The sequence below is a fragment of the Trachymyrmex septentrionalis genome, unplaced genomic scaffold (genome assembly GCF_001594115.1).
Source record: "Trachymyrmex septentrionalis isolate Tsep2-gDNA-1 unplaced genomic scaffold, Tsep1.0 scaffold25, whole genome shotgun sequence".
NCBI lineage: Eukaryota > Metazoa > Arthropoda > Insecta > Hymenoptera > Formicidae > Trachymyrmex > Trachymyrmex septentrionalis.
Genome location: NW_017305408.1, coordinates 1,709,311 through 1,733,347, shown reverse-complemented (window position 1 = coordinate 1,733,347; position 24,037 = coordinate 1,709,311). Strand labels below are relative to the sequence as shown.

Here is a 24,037-nt window from a genome sequence, read left to right as displayed (position 1 = left end):
GACTTGACTCCAACGACGAAATAAGTGCAGGTTGAGAAATGTTCATCTCATTATTCCTATCGTTGTTATTCGATATACATGGAAATAAATTGTCGTAATTAAATTCTCTCGTAATAATTCCCTTCAACGATCAACGCGCATGGTTGATGTTCTTATCAAACGAGTGACAGTCGTACGATACCGTGTTACGACACATAGCAAGCGATACGCAGACGTACTCGATATTTATCAATCGCGAAATCACGCATGCACGAAATTTGCTGTTATATAGTCTATCACGAAATGTTCCATATGTAAGCACGTGTACATTCACGAAATCATTCGCTACTGTCAGACATCTGGGGATATACTCGTACAGGCAGCTGTCAATTAGGCAAATACAACACCGGAAGTTTAAAACGGGTACAGCGATTAGGCTGCGAAAAATCTTTCGGAGGCGACGAACGAAAAAACTGATCCCCATAAATACTCATTACGTTCAAATACTCATTATATTTTAACGCTTATTGTTTCCCTAATGATAATATGTAAACAGACGTGATAGCATAATGTGTTAATTTCAATGGATTTCTGAGAATTTAATAGTTATCTTTTTATTGTTAATAATTATTATCACCTTCCAGTAATTGAACAATAGAATTCTTGTTTAATAATTTTATCTTAAAAAATAAAAACTAAAAATTGTCACACTACTTAATAATAAATGTAATAATTACTGATTTTAACATCAACGAGCCACGATATTTATTATTTTAAATTACAACTGTAACATTAGTTATAGCTGTAATTTAAAATAACGAATAATTTTGATTTCTTTCAGAAATTTACTCAAGAAGTTATTCAAAGATATCTTTCCGATTGTCGATAAAAATATCCTGCAGCTATTATACTTCGTTCAACGCTAACCTAATTCTTTATCTAAAATATTATTTCGATTTGTGTGAAGTAACACAAATGTATCTACACTTAAGAGAAAAACAGAAAAATAGAAATTAAAAAACAAGAATTCTATTTGGAGCGTTTGAAAAAAATCATGTATCTTTCAAAATAAATTTTAAATAAGTAGAAGTCCACAAACTCGCAAATTGCAGTAATTGTTTTTTTTTTTTTTTTTAATACAAATTATTACACTACAGGATTTCGAAGAATATTTGGAATTTTCCATTCGACTTATATCACTTTTCTAAACTTTTCCGTTCTCAATCGTACAAACGTAATATGTATATTTACAATGTACTATTACGATGTACTATTCGATATCTATCACTTCCAAATAATTTCGTACCTTCCTCCTACTGCCTCTCGGTTGCAGATCCACGCGTAAACCGATTGCGCGACACGCACCATGCGCTGCACGCACATTACTATCTCACCACTCTCGCCATCCCGGATCATTCAGCATCCATTCGGACTTTCGTGCTCTCTGACGACGACGCGTCGTTGCCCTCGTGCACTCTATCTCTCTTTCTCTCTCTCCTTCCATCCATTCGACTGTCGTGAAACGATCACATCTCTCTCTCTCTCTCTCTCTCTCTTTCTCCTTCAGCACGAGGCAGAAGGCTCGCTATAATCACGAGAACGCGCTTATGTAACCGGTGGCTCGTGACTGCCAATCGACGTCTTTTTCCGCGCGTCGCACTTTGCCGCGATGATTTTTCACGCTCTTAGAACGAACGCGAATGGAAACGCGTTACCTCGCAACTGATAGATCCACCACAAATATGTTGAACGAAAAAAATCGCGTCGCGGTCTACAGAATATTTTGAAAGACAACGGTCTTGATTGCCTTGGAATTTCCGAAGTTTCGCGAATTAAAAAATTTTCCTGTTGACGAGTATCTTTTGGCTCAACAACTGACAAGATACGTATCTCGAGGTAAAGAAACCGGTGGTAATTCTTAAACCATAAAGCGTTATCGACTATAAGCCATCTCTTACGTCACAGTAGTGTGTTACATGCCGTTCCATGTACGTGAATATTGTTGTTGCCGTCAACATCGTTGTGATTCACCAACATACACGATCTTTTTATAAAATATCTATTCTTAACTTTTCAAAACGGAATTAAAGTAGAATACTCAACGTGCGAGAAAACGGCAGGGAAATATGGAATAAAATAAACAAAAAAACCGACGACCTTGGCAAGTTTTAATAAAAGAAAACTTTCTCGTGTAAGAAAACAGTAGCGAGGGGAATCAAGTAAAATAAAAATTTACTTAAAAATTTAATTAAGAATCGATCTTATTTTAACACTCGTATACGATGTTGAAAAATTATACAGTTCGCAGACAATGAAATGCAATTTTCCGACCCTCAATTTTCACTCTTTAAAAGATTCGATTTTGCAGACGAAAAAACGAAAGAATAGACAGTTAATCGTTCAATGCCGCGTGTTCGGTATAATAGGTCACGTAAGCTTGTTTACGTAGGTTATGATTACGTTTGCATTTTTCTTCGATCACACGAAGCACAGTTAAAGTTAACCCGGTCTTAACCCTGAAGATAACCCGGATATAAATATATAAATATATATATATACATAAATGCATAATGTATCTTGTCTAATATCGTACACGATTTAATCCTTTCGGCCATCGCGAGCTTTGAATATTTTCAGCTTGAGCGAACGATTTTTTTTCTGATGATGTACAATAGCTATAGTTATATTTCACACATTACTTTACGCAATCAAACGTAACAGAATTATATATGTGCATCTTATCGGTTAATATTTATGCTTAATAGAACTGAGATAAGAAATGAAGTTGTACTGAAAAAAATTTACTAAATCTTAATACACACGTATTTCTTTGAATAGTAAGGAAACACATTTGCTTGTAGAAAACAGATATTTACTCGACAAAAAATGATAGCTACAACAAATTAATGATCAAATAAGTATATGTCTACATTTAGTAAACGTTTACTTAGAATTACTCAAGCAAGTACTTATTAAAATTTAATACTTTCTTTTTCAGCGTAGTTAATAGAAAGAAGCATATCCGCCTACCATCTTCTAATTTTAAATTCCTCAAGGGAGTCTCTAAATATAAAGTTATATAACTAGAAAATTGAAGAACTTCACACGACTCTTAAAAGTATGAAATTATGCACGCGCTTTTCGTATGTTAATTAAATAAATATGTTTAACATAAGGAATTCAAATTGCTAATTAAATTACGTTACGTTCTCTCTCTCTCTCTCTCTCTTTCATCTTATTAAAATATTCAAATTACAAGAAAACCTGCGAGGCTGCGCCGCACCACGAAAGCAACCCTTTACACTCACCTTCTATCCGCACTGATCTGACATTTTATTCCCGACGAGGCGAGGAAACCTTCGAGGGACCTCCACTGATTCGCACGTGCGACGCGAGCACGTGTACGCGATTTTACGCGAATTCTCCGTGTGTGCCTTTCGGCGGTCGCCGGATTCGTTGCGTCGCCGCCGCGCCGGGACGAGATTCGTCGCGGATGATTTCGTCGTGTGCACGTATCTACGCGAGCACTAAGTGACTTTAACCGGTCGCAACAGCTCGGTAATTGCCGCAAATTGACCAGCGGATCCCAAATGCGTGCGCGACGCGTGTATGGAGCGCGCGGATACGTGCAAATCACATACACGCACATCAGAGCGCGAGAACACCGGCGCGTACGCGCATGTCGCTGCGTGTCGTTGTATCAAAAATTTGGATTAAAGAGTTGGAAAAAGACTGGAGTCCCGGGAGGGGAGAACGAACGAAAGTGTTATCTGGTTTACCGAAAAGTATCTGTAAGTACAAACATCAGTCGTGGAAGTTATCCTGAGAACTGAAATGTGCGATAAGATAGTTGAGACAAACGTGGACGTACAAATCTGGCTTGAAAGCGAAAGTATTGAACCGTAACGTCCTCATTCTCGTGATACCATTATTCATTTCATTTAGTTTGTACGAACATTACACCGAAAGAAAAGATTGGCCGCTGCTGCGAATTAGATGGTGAAATTATGACGTAGCAATATTTTTAATTGGACGCTGCAAAGTGCTATGCCATATTCAGCCAATCTTTTCTTTCAAGTGCAATGTTCGTATTTTTATAAAACTTCGTGTATTATTATCGTACGTTAATCCACGTACCGAAATAAAAGTTAAATTTTAAATGATAACTCTTCGTTTCTGATTTCTCTCACGTAATTCATTCACGTCAATAACGATTTTTTATTCGTCAATTTATTTCCGCAGAATCCGATGCTCCGCTTTTCCTCGCCAGCAACCGAGGCTCGCATGCATGCGCATTTATTGAAATAGCCTATTTATCCGTTCGTTCTCTCGATTGGATCTAATTCCAAGGGGAGAGAGAGAGAGAAACGAGAACGTCTTTACGTGTACGTTTCTTGCGCGGATAATTGAATAAAGTTTACTTTTACGCGGACGAACAATCAACGAGATTCTCCGGTGGAAAATCTTTATAAATTGCATCGAGATGCGAGTCAATGAACTTTATGATAGCGTTTAATCTTTTAAGTGAAAGATTTAATGAAAAATGATCCAATAGCTCTGTCTGTATTAAAATAGGACTTAATAGCATTAAAATAGCAGACGGAATATTCAATAAAGTGACAGGAGATTCAATAATTTGATACATTACGTTTGAAAGACACGAGCCTTTTTACAATGAGTCTCGTTTCCGTTTGCGAACGATTTAATTGGCGAAGTCGATAGACGAATCATTTTGATGTTGAAAATTAACGATGATAACAAAATACTTTTTAATGGACTCCGTCGTAAATGTCAACATATCATAATCCAGATATTAATACCTCTTTTAATATCAAATCTGTGCATGAGAAATCGAATTTTACATTACAGATTAAAAATATCCCGAGTTTCGCATCATTTACAAATTTATGTCTTCTGTTCTATAAGATTTTCCTTGTTCTCTTTTTTCCCTCGCATACGAATGTATGCAAATAAACAACTTTATTGCGATGTCAAAACAAGCCCTCCAAAGCACAAGAGAGTTCACAGTATAAAATACGCCAATAAATGGAAAACAAGTTTTAAAATATAGGTAGTCGGATTATAATCGAATTCAATAAGCACACAAATAAAATTTTTACAAGAGAGAGAGAGAGAGAGAGAGAGAGAGAGAGAGAGAGAGAGAGAGAAAGAGAGAGTGTGCATTTATTACCATTCTAGGCTGTGCCCTCCAAGAATAAATTAAAGCAAAATGACAAAAAAAAAAATAGAAAATTTACAAAAACTAAAAAAATTAATTACAGAGAAAAACCAAAAAGGATACAATAATGTATAAATTCAAGCACAATAATAAATTTGGCGAAAATAAAATAAAATAAAAAACAGAATACAAAATATTAGTTGTAAAATTAAAGAAAATAGTGCAAGACGAAGCTGTCGCGGACGACAATTTATGTAAAGATAACTAATGAGATGCATTTCAGTTGATGGTGTCAGAAGTGAAGGTTTGAGGCAGTAAGCTTCGAGGGAAAACAAGAGAAGTAGTAAGATAGACAGAAGAAGTCCCAACAATCCCACGTGCTCGCTTGCGTAAACCGGCCGTCATTCTATTTTTAATCCTTCTCCAATACTTGCGACCGCATATTTAACCTGCACCTAACTCAACCTGATCTCTGGCTGCCGGGCGTGCGCGAAACTCGAGCGGTTTGTTGTTAGTTCGTCGGGACAATCACGCGAGTGCACCGGCCAGGTTGACGCAGCACTCGAGGTCGATGCCGCGATGCCACTAGCGGTTGCACCATTCTTTCGTTCGGCAAGAAATGATCTAGATTCAAGGTCGATTGAGGCCTAGGCTCGATACGCTTCAGTTGATAATAATATGCAGGGAGATAAAGAAAACCGTAAGGTCGTATTCAAGTATTTACAGACGATCGGAATAATTACGAGAATAATGAAGCAGTCGTAGCATTGCTAATCGTAAATGCTAAAAGAGGACGACGAATACGTAATCTAAAGTCCAGTTTTATCGATGTAAACTAACTTCAAAATCTCGGTTTAATTTACTTTTTATCCTTTTCTAATTCTTAGAACTTAGAGGAAGATAAAAAGTGAATTAAACTGAGATTAAAGTTAATCCACATTGATAGAAATAAACATAAATCTCATAATCGTTTGACTCTGTTAATCCATTGATGCCACACTTGGGTAATGCCGTTCATCTAATCTAATTTCATTGCTTTATAACTTTCGAATATAACTTTCGTAAAAATGAACATATAAAATTTTTCAATCAAACCGTCAAATATGTTAAAGAACATCGTGATCAAGCAAACGTATGTATCTTTATTAATAAATCATAAACAATGGAAAAAAATATTGAAAGAACGCTGGAAAAAATCCAGTTATGCCATATTTAAAGTGATACTGGAGGGGTTCATTTTTCCAGCCCTTTACTTGGGTCAAAAGCAATGCGATTACAGATTTCTAAGAAAAGAAAGAAGTTTTTAGCGACTCTCTCTTTCGATCCTTCAAACTGTGCACACGGAATATCACTTTTGATTATCATTCGATCGTCACTGATCATGATTGTATTATTATCATAATTATTTCGATACTTTTTAAATACTTTTTAAATGATCCTACGACTTTTTATTTTCTTATAAATATATTCGGAACATTATATAAATTGTTATTATAACTAGTTGGTTCCTTTGGCGCAATAAACAAATAAACATCTCCGACGTTATTGTTAAACTCATGAAAAATGTATGGATACCTTTTTTCATCCCGTTTCCTAAGTTTCCTCTCTCTTTTTGCCTTCAAATTCACAACGGTTTCATCGATTGAGACAGAAAACTTAGTTTATTATCCGACATAAATGTCTTTATTCGTATTAGACATAAAACTAAAATGCGAGCCACCATCATATACGACATACATTAGAATTAAGTTCCACTATGTGGAAATAAATGTTATTTTGCGTCAATATTCACATTTAAAGAACGGAAAAGCCATCGTAACGACACTGAAACGGTCATATTTTGAAACAAGGAATACAATAAAATAATAGATCGCAACAAATTTTAATCAAGAAAAAGTTGTAAGATTCTTTTAAGTAGACCCCACCCTCTAAAGGTTAGTACACATTTTAATTTCTGTCCATTGAACGCGCAAGCACAAACTCAGTAGCAGATATTCGCTACTGAGCCCTTATAGCTACTTTTAGAGCCGAACGGGTCTAAGTCGGCCACAGCCGACTAAATAAGTCCTCATAAAGCTCGGGACGGGCCACGTTTAGAGCTTAGATGGCAAGACGAGGCCAGGTGTCTCATCCATCGGCGGCATGTTTACGGCCGTTGTTTACAGTCCGTTCCCGGTGTGCATAACCCCCGTGTACATAACCAGGTGTACTTTTAATTCTTGGACGCGTACATTGCCAGCGCGAGATTTAGCACACGCGTCAAAACCGCGATCACTCCCAGCGCGTATTTATCGCGCAGAGCCAGATCGTGGACGAGAGAGAACCATCATGCCAATATCGCAAAAGTATCACGAGCTAAAAGCCTTTCTAAATGAATACGCGATCTTATCGCCGGTCAACGTCCTCAAGCGAAATTTCCGCCCCTCCCCCCCCCCCCAGAAAAAATTTCACCTATTGCTTTTGTCAAAGAATACTTATTCCGCCTATTGTTTTTGTCACAAAAACCTCACAGAGAGCCTATAACAGAGTCTGACTAACAGTAATTTTGTCAAAATCTTATTGAAAAAAGATATATGTACTTTTTTTCTGTATATGTACTACCTCATTTAGTCTATTATTTCTTCTGCTGTTTATAAGATAGCATCTTTTTAATTTTTTTTCCTCCATATGTATTAAAAAAATTGGAAAAATACTCCATATGGAATATTGAAATACTGAAAAAAAAATTAAAAAGATGTTATCCCTGTAAATAGGACGGTGAGAGGGAATGAGTTACTTATACCGTCTCACTCTGTAATTTTAATCAAGATTATAGAGTCAGACACATACAGTGAATTAAAATGAAATAGTATACAGGGTGGTAAGTTAAGTATATTTTAAAACGTTTTAAGGTGTGACTCCTAACACTAAATTGAGGCAAAAACTTGATACGATCATTGCATATGTCCAAATCAGGGTTTTTTGTTGGTTGAAAAAATACAGGATGTCTAAGTTGAGAAAGAAGATTTCGTATTATTCTAATTAGATTTTTACATCCCTCACACACAAAGATATACAAAATTTTCATTAAAACACTTCCGACATTCTTGGATATTTTCTCTTCAACTTTGACCTGTATTTTTAAAATTAAGCCGTTTAGTGTGAAAACTCACTCCTTTAAATCTTTTAGAGTACTTAACTACCACTCTGTCTTTACAAGAAAGTATATATACCATTCTGTCTCACAGGATTTTGAGCAAAAAAATCGCTCGTCGCTAGACTTTGTTACGGTTAAGGTCTCAAAAGAACACGAAGGACCGCAGGTTGCTTCTTCACCGCACCTCTCCGTACAGAAAAGAACACATATATGATCGAAGATTGCGCCATTTATCTTGTCAGAAATATTCCGAAATATGTTCCGTGCTCCGGAACGATCGGCGAGCCTCAACGAGTACAACTGTCGACACTCTTTCTCGGATGTCTGCCGCCGCCGCCGCCGCCGCTGCCAGACGTTACGTAACGATTAGGCCGCGATAACAACCGCGCACCTTCGCCGGCGATTGATCAATGATGATCGATGGACGGACCACCGTCTTCTCTCGCACACATAAATGTCATGCATTACACGCGAGAAAGAATTTATTTATATTATCGGCGATACCTTCTTTTCGTTAGCGTCGCTATATTTTCGCACATACACTTCCAATTGTCACTCTTTCTCTTAAAAGAGCTTACTCGATTCTTATCGGGCACTCCCTCACTCAACCTGGAATGCTTATAGTATATATATATATATATATAATAGTCCGTGGCACAATTATAAATTATATTTCCGCGACGCACTCGCAATTTTCAAGTCTCCTAGTTTGCATAAATAAACTCACGGAACAATGACTCAGAGAAGCGCATTTTTCAAGTCACTTCAAGAAAGGAACTCGCAATATTATTTAACGTAAACCTCTGTTACTTTATTATTTTTCTGTAATATCTTTTTTCTTTCCTTCTTCTCTAAAATTGCAAAAGGAAAAACTAACGACTTCGCGACACGTGCGAAAAATAGTTGCTCTTCACCATCACGCTCTTAAAATGTAGAATTTATTATTATTGACTCGTATCACTGTGCCATCCAACTTCTCGTAAAACGTCACGCACCACGAGATCTTTATTACACACACGAGCGGTCGCGTTATTCAAGTCGCGAAATCATCCGTCAATAATTCACTCGTTATTATTAGCTGTTGAATGTAATTTGGCGGAAAGGGGTAAATAACCGCGAGCGGATTTGCGAGAACGGCCGATCGAAGTGGATCCAGTGGGTGCGGAAAAATAGAAACGGTGAGGGGGAGGAGACTGGAAGAGATGCACCGAGATAGACGGGTGAGTATCCCCGCGAGTCGTATGATTGCGCAATCGAGTCTCCGCACGCGGAATTCGCAGATACGCTGCCAGCGGATACGCGAGAGCGCAATGGAATCCGGCCAAAAGTCCCCGCGCGCGTCTCCGAGGGTCGACTCCGTTATTAAATCGACCGACGTACGGCTGTAATCACGCTACAGGTTGTCGGTTCTATTCTAGCCAATCATGATGCAGCGAGTGCAGGTTAACTGCAACGTGATTGGTGAAAATAGAACCGACACAACCGGCAACCGACAACTGACTACCTGTAACGTGATTACGGCCTAACGCGGAATCGACTCTCTCACTCGATTGGCCCGAACGATTTATTTTCACCAATCATGCTGCAGCTAACCTGCACTCGCTGCATCACGATTGGCTGAAATAGAACCGACAACCGGCAACCGTAACTGACAACCTGTAACGTGATTACGGTCTAACGCGGAATCTTTCACTTGGTTCTCTCACTCGATCGATCCGAATGATCAGTCCAATAACCGTTGTATTCCACCTGCAAATACTTGGACCTATCTGTGATCCGGATATCTTCCGCGATCGATCGATTCTTCAATCTTGAGTAGAAATTAAAGATATCGAAATTAGATTATCGGAAATTGTTTGAAGATCTGACCTGACTCAATCTCTCGATGATTCGATCGATTTTACATCATTCAGGTAAGGTTTCTTAAAGAGATTCCTCGAAGACGCGAGACGGGTCCGATCTTTGATCTGTACATGTTAGATCACGTCGAAACCTTTGGAACTTTAAACGTACAAGCTTTCCAATCCTTCTTGACTCTTTGCAGAATATTCATATGCTTCTATCTCTCTTTAGGGCTTTAAATATCTGTATCTTTGATCGACGTTTTCAAATTTTGGATCCCGGAAGTTTCGTTTGAATCCTCGAATCTTCAGACATTTGATCTTCCGAATCTACAGGGAACTCTCCCGGATTTTCCGGCACTCGATCCTCCGGATTTGTGGATTATTTAAATGTTCGATCGACGGAATTATTCTTTCTTTTTTACGAATTCTTTGAACGTCTAATTTTCAGGATTTCTCTCAAATCCTTAGGACGTTTCGGAAACCTTCCAGATCCTCGAACCCTCGGTCGAATTCCCTCGAATCCGCTCGCGAATTACGAAAAGAGAGGCACGCGTCGCTCTGACTTTTATCGCGGTTGTTACGCAGCGTTTCGGCCGCTGCGGCGGACTGAAAGGCACTGGCCAAGTTCCATCGTCATACGATTGCAGCCGCGCATCGTCGCGCCTTGTTCTCTCTTTCGCTCCCTCTTTCTTTCTCTTCCTCGTCATTCAGGTATTCGATTTGCAAATCGCGACTTCACGCGCCTCGCTCACGCCAGACCGTGAAATTTTCGCTTTATGCGCCTCGCGTTATCCGCCTCGAATCTCACCGGTTACATTACACTTTACGCTAATCGGTTCGATACATATCGAATAATTCATCATGTACGTTCTTGTACATCGATCAAATGGTAATGGCATACGTAAGAACAAGTTGTAACGAGATAATAGACGTTGATTATGCATGGGAGAAATGATTTTCTGAAGAATTCAATTTAATCAGATCTGAAAAAATAATTTCGTTGTACATTCGAAATAATTACGCTGGAATCTCAAGCATGATGAGCAGTGCTGCAAAAAGTTTTCACATTCCAACAATCAGTTCGAGGGTTCTACACGATTATTTGTACGGTTCAACGAAATTATTCAGATCTATATATGGGAAAGCTATCCTTTTTCCGTGGATATTTAACACGTTTCAACATTACATTTTAGATTAATTAAAAAGAAAGAGGATAATATTCTCTTATCCATCTGTATTCTAAAAATTGCACCTTCAGAATTTTCTAGTTTTAGTTAGCTCATGTTCAAAAATAGACGTGCCACTATTTTTATTAAATTCTCGGACTGCAAAATCGGGAAACGAATCGATAAATGCAACATGAACACCCGGAATATTTCTCAGGAGATAAATATTCAAATTTCTGCGGCATACATTTTGCATACATAAACGCCGACCGAGTAGCGAGACACTACGTCAACGACTTCCTATCCGGCGACGAATTCGAGATGTTAATGTCACGCGATGTGGCTCGCGAACTTCCGAGCTGTGAATTGAGTCTTGATAACTAGCAAATATTTGCGCACGAGTATGCTTTATGAAATTGTAAATTAGAAACCGAGAGATCCAGCATCGACATCATTTTAAATGTGGTTTTGGCGATCTCGTGGTTTCTCTCCTTCGTTCATTCCGCTGATATTTACTTATTTACATACCTCGGTCACATATTCCGACAATAACTTCTCCCCGAGAGAACCGATGGAAATAATCTTTATGTCAACTTACGTTTAAAAATAAATATAAAAAAATATTAAGTATGTAAAGAATAAATTTAAAAATAATACGACGCTGCGCGAGTGCTTAACAAATAAAATTTTAATGGGGGGGGGGGACGTTGGACTAGCAAAAATCGAATACTTTGCTGGTAATCATCATTCTTATCTGAAATTATTTTTCCTGCATCTTTTCTAAATAGTTGGATATTATTGTATTTCTATCTGTTTATATTTTGTATTTAACGCTAACAAAAAAAAAAAAAAAATTCAACCTCAATCAGAAATCGTAAATCTTGCAGAGCGTAAAGAACCATCGAATTGCATTTCTCTCTTTTCTGATTTTTTTTTTTTTTTGCTAAAGAGTTAACAGTCAGATCCCTTAACTATCCCTGCCTTTTAAATCCTGGGGTTCATAAATCATTCGAATCTTTGGTTCTGTGACTGCTGAACATACGAGGGAGGTAACAACGAACATAAATGACAAGTATCGATCGAGGCCATTTGATTCGAATCGATCTGACCGCAGTTTTTCTCCCTCCCCTTTCCCATCGTTCCTATCTTGTCGTTGCTGAAAGCGATCCCTTATGCAATCGATCTGGTTAAGCTCTCAAGGTCCCGAGTCTCTACGCTCGATGTACAATCTACAGGATAAAAAAAAACCCACATCTCTCTCATTTGAATGCTAATAAAGGTATTGAGTTCAAAATAATCTGGCTTAATGAACTCGGCAATAAATCGCTGTTATTTCTCAAAAAAATTAGAATATCCATCTAAATCAATAACATAATTACTAACGATATCTCACGTAACGATACAGTATTTCTATTAGAAGAATTAAAATAATATAAATATTGCTATTTTTACACTGAAAAAAATTTTGGTCGTTTTTGGCCCAATGAATGTTCGGCTTAATGTATAGTTAATTCATTTATATATGTAACTACGTATTTATTCTTACAATAAATTCAAATAATAGTTTTATAAATATAATTATAAGAATTCATTGAACCAATTAATATTAATTCAATGAATATCTCATTGTATTTACGTACCGTTTTGGCATTACGTACAACGTACTGTACTTTATATTGCATATAAATAGTCTGAGTGACGAGAATTGAAGGAGAATTTATGCGTGCCGTAACTTGTGTGAAGCAGCCGCTCTCGTGATCTCTGACGCCGAATTGTATCTCCACCGAGTTAAATAAAAACAACCGTTCCAGTCGAACGGCTGACTTGAGTTGCGAGACAAAACGTCAAACGAGACGTCAATCTCGGCTACGCGAGGTCGTTCCACGTAACCGGGTCGAGATCAAAACCGTGTTGCGACTACGACGATGATGATGGCTGACGTTAAGGACGCAAGGTATTATTTTGAGATGTCGTAGCACGTGGTCAACATCAACTTTCCGTTGCAACGCGAATGCACTTTTCGCGCGCAGTTTTTAGAACGGTTGACGTATCAACGATTGTCTACAGCTGTACACAGGTCTTGTCTACGTACAAGATTTATGTGTTTCTCTGAATCATTAAATTTCTGATTTATGCACGTGATTCGCCAACAATATGAACTAAGCGTTCGTTAATAATTACTTTTCAAAAAGAAACGAATTCTCTGAAATTAATAAAGGGAAAATATATTACATTTTTCACGCATAAAAGCGTTTGATACACGGTATAATTTGAGAAAATAATTTAATCTTTACAGGGACGGAAAAAAACCATTACAGTGGCGCTGAAACAATTCCGTTATTTTGCAGGAAATAAAATACAATAAAAAAAAATACTGAATTATAACAAATTTTACTCAAGAAGTAAAGCTGTAAGATTTTAAAAATAGATTCGCTATTTAAAGGTTAACGAGAAATACACAATGCGGGGAGGACTTTTGCTGCAGAAAGTTCTTGCCTCAGCAAAGAATATTTTAATATTTGTAAGTAAAATTGAATAAGAAAGAAATATATAAGATTATAAAAGATTAAATATTTAATTTTTTGTGAAATATCAACAAGTAAGAACAAACGACAAATTAAAATTCTTTTATAATGGCAATAATCTTTTCATGTATATCTTACAGATATATATCGGCGCAAAGTGCTTCTACTTTTAGTCAGGTAATGTACGTTATCTATGCTTGACGCACTTCTACGTTTTAATTTTTTACTCCATCGTCAATATTCACTGTAAAAAAGAAAAAATACCGCGAAATATCGGAACAAAGCACGTTCAACATGTTTCTTCAATTCTTTTAGCAGATAAGGAGTTTCTGTTTTTAATGCATTATCCACACACACACACGCGCGCGCGCGCGTATTTTTTTTATGATATATGCACTTGTTATAATTCTGTAATGTCAATATTTCGCAAGGACAATCAACATCTTACGATTCAAAAACAACACTCTTCCCTCTCTTCTACTTTCGAATGACAATCTCATTGGTCTTTTTACTCGATATCTCCAAGCTATCGGTGCAAGAATAGATATACTTGATTGTATAATTCCATGTACCATACTCAAGTAAGCTAACGCGATGCAATGCAATGCTTCTCGTCGAACGGGAAGACGTGGTTTCACGCGTAGCAGCTTTCAAAAGCAATTCTCCCGAGGATTCTTGCAGGAAAACCGGTCAGACACGTGCGAGAAGCGGAAGATAATATCACATTTCTTCGGCAGACAGCAATGCGAATACGTATAATATTCCTTAGAGAAAAGCATCCTGCACGAGTCTCTTCCTGCGGTTGCCGGCATCAATTTGAATCTTAATTTAACCTTTCTGCATTCTGCGTAACAAAAGTTTCCTGTTAAACTTTATTAAAGTATTAAATTGTAATCTGACATATCGTGCTGCGCTTGTTTTACTGTAACTTATTTCGTCGATTAAATCATTATACAAAATAAAAGGATGAAAACATTAACGTAATTAGAATTGTTCACAGTGTTCTAAAATTTCATAACTTTTGATTTTCAAATCAAATTTCATGATTTTCTCTCTCTGGTGATTCGATAATATTAAAAAATTTCTTGTATTTTCGTCACGATTCGGAAACCGTCAAGTATTTTATCGAGAGAGCCATTTAACGATAAGCAATAATCGCGAATAATGTTGCTGAAACTGCTTGCGTTTGCTTGTCAGGTCGGTAATATTCCGAGGTAGATGTGACGTAGGTACATTGAACTTCCTTAAAGCCGGGAATTTTAATTTTTCCAGACAATTTTTTTTTGCAATTTCCGGACTTTTCCCTGATTTCTCCGATTTTCACTTTCGTGGCAACTTTCTGACCATGCATCTCATTTACGGCAAATTTTCTCCTATACAATCTCCATGACACCGTTCGTCGTATCTATCGACTTACTTGCGACAGCGTACGGATTTTTAACATCAACCACCGTCGCGACCGCGACTGAGCTTGCGCGACATACGGGAGGACGACGCAACACTTTCGCCGACCGCTCTCGCTTTCGTTCGACTGTCGCGGGTCGTCGACGTACGCGACGGACGATCGGTGCCGAACGCGCACGCGGGTATCGACGAGTTCCGGACCCGACCGGGAGAGGAGAACGACGAAAGTCACGTATCGCGACGCGCAAGCGTCAGCTTTTCCATCTCGACGGTGCGCGCTGCTTTGTGCGTGCTTGAAGGGGAACGCACATTCGGCCTCGGCGAGCATTCGATTGGATGGACGTTAATTATCGATCTGTGCAACAGATTAATTAGTTGGCAGTGATAACAGTGGTACGGACGAGGCATCGCGCGAGCTTTCCTAAGAATATATAAACGATCGTGTTACGAGAAAGATCGTGTTGCGATCAACGCACGTAGCTGTAAGTAAAGTTTAAAGTGGTAATTGAATATGAAATTATAAGCAAATGCTACAGCGAAAACATACTAGAAAAATAAATAAACTTGTTAATTGTCAAACTTGTCAATTGATTTCAAACGAGATCTTTACGAAGCTAAAGTTATTAAATGATAAAATTGTAAAATGATAACTAAAATTATATGTAAAATGAGAATTTCGAGGAAAGATTCACGTAATTATTTAATATTATTCACATGACATAGACTTGTGTTAATCTTTCCGTTTGCGACAAATATTACAATTACACCACTTCACAGAATCGGTGCCAACTCGTTTTGTATATGAATACATACCATATGTTAAGAAACGTACATGACTGATACCTATAATATTCACGAACTCTTCCGCTTCCGGTGGCAAAAGCTAACTGGAGGTACGCGCGTTCTCCGACGAAATCGAGAGTGCGAAAGAGTCGAGAAGAGGGGGTAGAAACGATGGCGAAGGGATGAAGTAAAATATCCGAGAAAATAGCAAGAATCCAAGGGGATGGGTCGGAGATAACGTCGGAATCTACCAACCACCTTTCAGCCACCAATGAAAACAGCCACCGCCCCGAGATAGCGGGATGGAAAAGGGGTCGGGGTTTATACCACGAAACTCTCTTCGTTTTCCTCTCTTCGAGAGAGATCGGCAATCCCAGGAAATCCGGCGCATGTTATGGATTCTCTGGAAGGGGAATAACGTTCAAACCGCGAGGGAGATTCGTTTCATCCATTCGATCCTTGATAGTGAGAGTTCTGTTTTCGGCGAGAGGAACACAGTTCATTGGTAATTTAATGCCTCTTGTGATCTTCCACAATAAAACGTCCGCGGAGTAAAATTATTTTCGCGCACCCTTTTCAAATGGGAGCCGCGAATATTTGGAGTACCTTCGACAGACATGCGAAAAGCACTAAATGCGAGAAGGGAACCGGCGTGCTAAGAAAAAAAATTGCACAAAAGCATCCGGCTAACTTGTCGCATTAAAAGGCATCAGATTAACCCTTGAATGATACGATATTAGAGACATATTCGAAAGAAAATAAATAGAAAATTCGAAACTTTATAAGAATGAAAGATCAGAGCGGAGAAAATTTAGAAAGTCACTTTTAGAATCATCCGAAAGAAAATGGTTCTTCTAATTAGGAGATATTTTTAAACGCGTTCTTCTTATCTGATTCATTAGCTAAATCGTCGAGCATTATTATTAAGATCGTAATCAAACAAATAAATTTCTCTTCGTATTATTTCGATGAATCGTACCAACAAGGAAACACAAAAAAATGTTTTAATAAGCTTTGGATATGTTAAAGTATAGGAAAAAAATAACAGACATGTATTTTTCTATATAAGTATTTTCTCGCACGCTAAGAGGAGGAACTCACCTTTGACAAAAATAGATTACTTTTTTTCTGAACGAATATCGTCTGAAGATATAAAAGAAAGATTTAAGTTAAAAGTTGAATGGTTTTAAAAGTACTTTACAACGATAAAAAAATTTTATTTTTCACAAATAATAGTTTTATTTAAAAAATTTATTTACTATCATATAGTATTCTTGAAACCTAGTATTCATTCAACTTTTATTTACAATTTCTGTAAATATCTTTAGTGATTCAAATGATATTCTTTCAAGAAAAAAATCTATTTTTTTCTAGAGAGTCTTTCATCGCCTTAATGTAGGAGAAGCACTTATAAAAAGATACATATCTCTTACTTTTATCTATACTTTAACATATTTAAAGCTCGATTAAAATCGGAGGGCAACATTTAGTTATGTTCCTTTGTAAAAGTGGTTAGAATTAATATGTTTTAGGCGACCAATCGAGGGTTGAATCTGCGCCGAAAAAAATTAAGAGAGCACCTACCTCGCGTGACTCTGCCTTCGCCGCCTTCGCCGGAAGTTACCGGAAGTAGCGTGTCCGCAGTAGTAGTAGTAGTAGTAGTAGGAAATAATTTGCGTATCCGGTTAATCGGGCAAACGATGAGTTTGAATATTAACGTATGGATTGTTCATCGTCGCGTGTATTAATAAAAAAAAATTAATTGACTCATTAAAAATGCTCATAAATTATGACCAAAAAAAAAAGACAAATTTTGTGACAATTAAATGATACTTGTTTTCCTTTATAATATTTTTTAAATAATTTCAGTACAACTTATATCATTATTTCAATTTTGCGAATTCTCACGCAATTCGAGAATAATTACAAAGGAATTCAGTTGATAGAGCGCGCGATCAGAGACACGATAAGTATGATGGAAATTAATTTCTCACGCGATACATTGCGGAGTTAATGAACATGGACGCCTGATCAAAAACCACGTGCTTTGCGAAATTATTATTACGTCTGACGTAAGCTTGCAGCAGTGTCATTTAGGAAATGTCGCCGCAAAATACTAGAAATGTAAAGAATTGATTGGATTTCATTTCCGTTATAATTTCAAAATTATTCTTCAATAGAAAAAAACAGAGCTGATGACATAATAATCTGACGTAATAATTTACCTCAAATTCACATTAAACTTCAGGAAGTATTTTGACTAAAATTAAAGTTAGATCGCAAAAATTACTTAAAGTATATTATGAATTTAACAGTAATTGAAAATTTTCAAAAATTGAGAATAAAAATCAAAAAGTTTCACTTGTTCATCGTTAAATCTTCCACATAGTTCTCGCAAAAATGCACGAATCAATTACAAAGTAATACTCATCGGAAATGAAATCAGATCGATATATGTACAATTTAATCAATGTAAGACTTAATTCAATTTCTCTAATGTAATAATTGAGCAACGAAAAGAATACAGCCATGCTTAATTCAAGATACAAGCGAAATCGAAGGTACTCCGGTTTGATGGTATGAAGAAGAGTAAACCAGCACCGAACAGGGAGGATAATAGCGGATCCTACCTTAGGATGTAGTTGACACAGACGACAGAGATCGGCTTTTGCTGTTTGGAGCAGTGGATGAGGGTGGCCTGGGTAATAACCCAGGCGTAACCGCCTCGCTTGCCAAGGAATCTGTACGCTACGGTCTCGCACTGGCCCTTGCTGAACACTGAAACAGTACAACGATGTTGATGAGAGAGCGATCGTCCTAGGACTCGGAACATGCGAACGCATCCGCGCGATTTTATAGCGCCGCCGAGTCGCGCGCAGCTGACGAAACATGTAGCATGGTATTGCAAATTTTATCGATCGGTATGGGATTGCCGAATACACCCATGCATTAGCACATTGGCGATCAAAAGGAATAAAGATATAAGCTGTCTTAATGCAACGATGAATAGTTTGCTGCTTCGATAGATCTAGAACTTTGCTAGAACTTAGAACTTTGCTATAAAAGGAGAAGGGAATCTGGAAATTGTGAAATATATTGCAAACATAATTTATGTTTGCAATATATTTCACTGTGATGAAATGTAGTCAATAAATGCTAGCTCGACGAATAAAAATAAAACTAAAATTTATTAATATGTAAAAAAATAAAAATACAATAGTAGTAGTAGTTGGTGATAATAAGGATGCATTACGAAAAAAATTATTAAAAAATTACAGATTTTTCTACATTTGAAAATATAAAATATTTGGCGGTGATTTAGAACGTGTATCAAAAATTATTATTTCAATAAAGGTAGACATATTTTAAAAAGTAATTAAGATAAGATAAAACAAATTTTCATTTAAACTATAAAATTGTATTGCGAATATTATATAAAGTAACTGATCTTATTGAACTGCTTTATATGTATATAACATTTATTTATATATGAGTAATGTAAATTTCCAATTTCAGTCATTTTTTGCAAAGATTACCTTAACGCGTGTATATGTGTATGCAATCTAAAAAAATTATGAAAATATGTCAAATTATACCATTTCTCGTAATCCTGTAAGTTGCGAGATTGATAAACTCGGAAACGGAGATATGAAATATTTTATTGCGGTTCCGTAAGATTACGTCGCACATTCTTAGCGCTCCAGGCTGCTTCAAACCAACCTCTTCGAGAAGTGTATTATCTCGTTTCTAGAAATGTATCTCCCTACTCTCCCTATTCTCATAAAACACGACTAGAATAAGATTAGTGCGGAGCTGATTCGGCTGGAAAGCCGAGGCTGATTGGCGTTAAAAGGATAACGTTGCGGATTGTTCGAATGTGAACCTCCTAAATCGTTCCTTACAATCGTATGTCAGTATTGTTTTTACTGCGTATATTAAAATTTTGTCATCAATAAAAAATCTTTTAGATATCTGCTACATTACAGACTGAGCTTTATCGATAATAAATTCACCAATTTTTAACTTCAAAATATTTATTATTTACAATTAATTTGTTCTTTCCAATGTCTAATGCCACGTAATATTTACGTATATTGGCAATTAAGTGTTAGATAAAATATTTATTAAATAAGATTCCTATGTTATAGAACATATTTATTACATGCTATTTTTAGTTTAATGACTCAATCGCGATGTGTTATCCCTCGATATATCGTCGAGGATAATTCTCCAGACTGTATCTCAATGTAAAATGTCAGTCAAACGATAAATATTTTTCGACATTTTTATAGCCTCGCACTTTGTCACTACATCTCATTTTTCATTATCTACCTGCCGTTTTACGAGTCAATTATCGAAATCGACACGATAAAGTCACGTGTGTGCTCGTAAATACCGATGGAAGATGCAATAATTGCATAACTCATAGCCGATAACATTAGCCGTGCGTTACTTTGCGCTCCCTGATGGAAGCCATAAAAAAAGGTCGTCGAGTCCGAAAGACCGTCGCAACCGATAAGAGATATGATCGTCCTTGAAACCTTTTTTCCTCTCGGCCATGTCATTCACCCAGGTCGACCCATTCCGTAAGCCGCTTCTCCGCCTCTGTCGTCCCGCGTTTCTCTTTCATCCAAAACTTTTTATGTATCTCGTTTATTTTGATGGTTATCACGTTTCGCATCCGTATTACTCGCGTACAGCGTAACCGATCATCAGACAAAATAGCAATGCGACCATAGCAACTCTTACACGAATTACCACTTAACAACCATTTGGTTTTATGCTTCTCTGTATACGTGTAACTCGCACGTAACAGAATTTCTTACGATACGAAAATAACTCTTTGAGGAATTTTAAAATTCACTCCAAAAAATCAGACAATTAAAACACTATTGAATACTAGAGAAAGAATAACAATTTACATAAAGAATTTAAGATTAAGTGATTTTCGCAATTAAATGATCCTAATCAATTTTACAGAAATTGATTTTCGTAAACTAAAGAGACGGTATAAGAATTTCTAGAAATCGAGGATGGATGTTCAAGTAATTTTTAGATATTTAAAAAAAAATTTTAATAAGTAATCGAATTATCATGTTTTAAGTAAATACAAATAAATACAAAATTGAGTAAAAAGAAAAAAGTGAAGAATAAAAACTTACGGCATTTGAAACATTTGTCCAGCGTAAGATTGTCGAGTGCATGATAAAACTCAAAGACTGATCGACCCATCAACTCCTCACTGCTCCAGCCCAAGTATTCGGCTAATCTAAAATGAGACAAAAAAAATATTCTCAGTAATACAACGCAAAATAATATTCAATAATGTAATTCAATTGTTTTGAAAATACAATATATATTTGTAATACAATACGCGTCACAAGGATCATACTTGAATCTTATGTACGATAAGCAAGGTAAAACTTATCGAATAACGATAAGAACGATAAAGATATTCAATCATTGTGCTAATTATGCAAGCCAACGATAATGAAAATGACGAGTCAAGCTGTGTACTACTTTAAAATAATAACGTACCAAATAAAATTATTTTATGGATTTACACACGAACTAAAAAATCCACATTGTGTCGAACATAAAAATAAGAGACTGATAAAAATATAATAGTTCCATTATTTACTTACTTTTCATCAGCGTAGGTAAATTTCATGCTGAGATTGTGCTTCGACAAAAAGGTATGGCGTCCCAAAGGTATCTCAATATTACTAGGATGAGGTATAGGACTACCTACGAGCACTAGAGAAGTGCCTGTGTCTTGTCCCACGTCCTCATCCTCTTTGCGTCGCTCTTCATTATCAACTTCCATAGAGTTCGAGTTTGAGTCGCGGATGTTTGTCAATCTGCCAGTGCAGTGAATTACCTGCCAACATCCAATCACGAATATATTATTCACGAGCTAATTTAGAAAAAGATTTCAATAAAAGAAATCTATTCAGATGAGCATGAAATGTGAAATATTGCGAAAACTTTATGCAAATTCTGTTACTCGATTATATAATATCGATTTTACTTTTATGCGTATACATGTGTTGTGTTTATATTTCACATTTATAAAAAAATGCAAATTATTATATGTAATAAATTATATTTATATAGTAATTATTTGAAAACAAAATAAGCTATATTCTATTAAATTTATTATAATTTTATTTCTCTCTTTCTCTCTCAAATTAATATTTATTCAACGTTTCGTGCGACAAATACTATAATTATATTATTAGAATAGATAAAAGGATTTTCATATTTTAATATACCTTGTAAGAAGCACTCTTCAGATTGACCTTCCTGCCTTTGCTAGTGAGAGTACATTTGAGTCGCAAGAAGAAGTTGCAGGTACGTTTCTCATTGTTATCCGCCGACTTCGAAGACAGGCACTCACGCAATTCATCATGGTCGCAGGGATGACTGTATTCGTATACACTTTGTCCCATCATATCCATCTGTGCAAAACATATAGTTTTACTCTCCCCGAATTTCGACGAAAAGTGCAGCGAATAATCATAATAATAAAAACTCATAATCACGTTTTATACTTTTCATAACAAAAGTAAATAAACTGAAAGTAAACTAACTGAAACATAATATAATTTTATTTAAACTTTTTATAAATATAAAATTTATCAAAAATAAATTTTATATACATATTGGAAAATTCTTTAAAAAAATGTTTAAAACGAAAAATAATATTACTTAAAATATAAAAATTGTTTCAAAATCATTGGATATTATTTCATTTATGTCATTTACTAGTTTTAGATTTCTCACAATATAATTAATGAAAGTTTATTTGATCATTTAACGTACTTGTGACACTCCGAGATAGTCTCTGACATTCTCTGAAAGGTAGACCATGTTGCCGTCACTGGAGAGTACTAACATAAAGCCGTTGAGAGCTTTTGGAAATAATTCATCCATCTTTGCGGACGATTCGGATTTTGTCAGCGTAACTGGAACTTATGTTAAAAGATTCATAAATTTAGTAAGTACGACGTTAATTAAATCCCAAAATGATTTAAGATCGTAAAATATAATATAATATTAAAATCTAGATTTAAAATCTGAAACTATTTACTTTAAAAACTCACGCTTATCAAATCTCTTTGATTCAAAGAATGGCTATATCTAATCGATAATATTTAATAAAGGGAAACTTACGATATTCTAAAGTTCAAATAAATTAAATATCTTAAGATACACATTTTCTACAGTTTACAAATCTATTTAAGAATATATTATTATTATAGGATTCTGACTTGCTATAAACTTGTGAGGATAAAAAACTTCTATAAAGTATTCTACATTAAAATATATTTGAAATGTTTATGTTTATGTCCGCGTTGAAATATTTTGCAAGAAATATATTTCTGTATATTTCTAGTTGAAATAGTATTTCTATGTTTCTAGCTGAATAGTATCGTATTTTATAACTCGAAAGAAAGAAACATCTTTGTTGCAATAATAAAGACGGGCATTCAGATACTTTCACAGATACTCACTGGAATCCACGACGGCTCGGACTTTGAGGTAGGCAATCGCCAACCTCATTACGCTGGCCTTATCTAAGAGCGCTGCTTGTTCCGGCGCGACCGGAAGAGCAGCCGCGAGTTCAGTGAAGATATCGGTTTCTCTGCTACGTCTGCAGCGCGCTGCATCGCGAGACCTTTCCTTCCTCTTCTCGTTGCTCCTGCAATAATACGAAAAGTTCATCTAGCGGCTGCGAAATAAGCTAGTCTCGTCCGATATTATTTCTATGGAGATTGCGCGATTTTTGGTCCTTAAGAAAATTTTATAAACCTGTATCATAGAATCTGTGGAAAATATTCTGATAAATTGTAAACTATATTTTAACTCTTTGGCAACAATATGAATTTAACTCTTTCGCTTGCAAAGAAATCTTCGAGAAAGAGTAAATTTTTCATTGTATTCTGGATTAGGTATATAAAAATCTGAGATAATTTTGGTACACTTATCGTAGCTTTAAAGTTTTACTATTACTTTTT

The 24,037-nt window shown here is 36.1% G+C and overlaps 1 protein-coding gene across 3 annotated transcripts in view; it reads right to left on the bottom strand.

Moving 5' to 3' along the window:
• The window catches only part of LOC108748924 (protein similar), a 45,868-nt gene that overhangs the window by 7,065 nt on the left and 14,766 nt on the right, over positions 1-24,037 (bottom strand). For all 3 annotated transcript variants that reach the window (XR_001939331.1, XM_018487352.1, XM_018487349.1), the window contains exons 2-7: positions 23,534-23,721; positions 22,842-22,990; positions 22,292-22,477; positions 21,662-21,897; positions 21,179-21,285; positions 18,647-18,794 (exon numbers count right to left, since the gene is read on the bottom strand). Coding sequence is in view for 2 of the 3 variants with exons in the window: in XM_018487352.1 (XP_018342854.1) it covers positions 18,647-18,794; positions 21,179-21,285; positions 21,662-21,897; positions 22,292-22,477; positions 22,842-22,990; positions 23,534-23,721 (1,014 nt within the window). In the remaining variant the exon portion in view is untranslated. The remainder of the gene's footprint in view (positions 1-18,646; positions 18,795-21,178; positions 21,286-21,661; positions 21,898-22,291; positions 22,478-22,841; positions 22,991-23,533; positions 23,722-24,037) is intronic.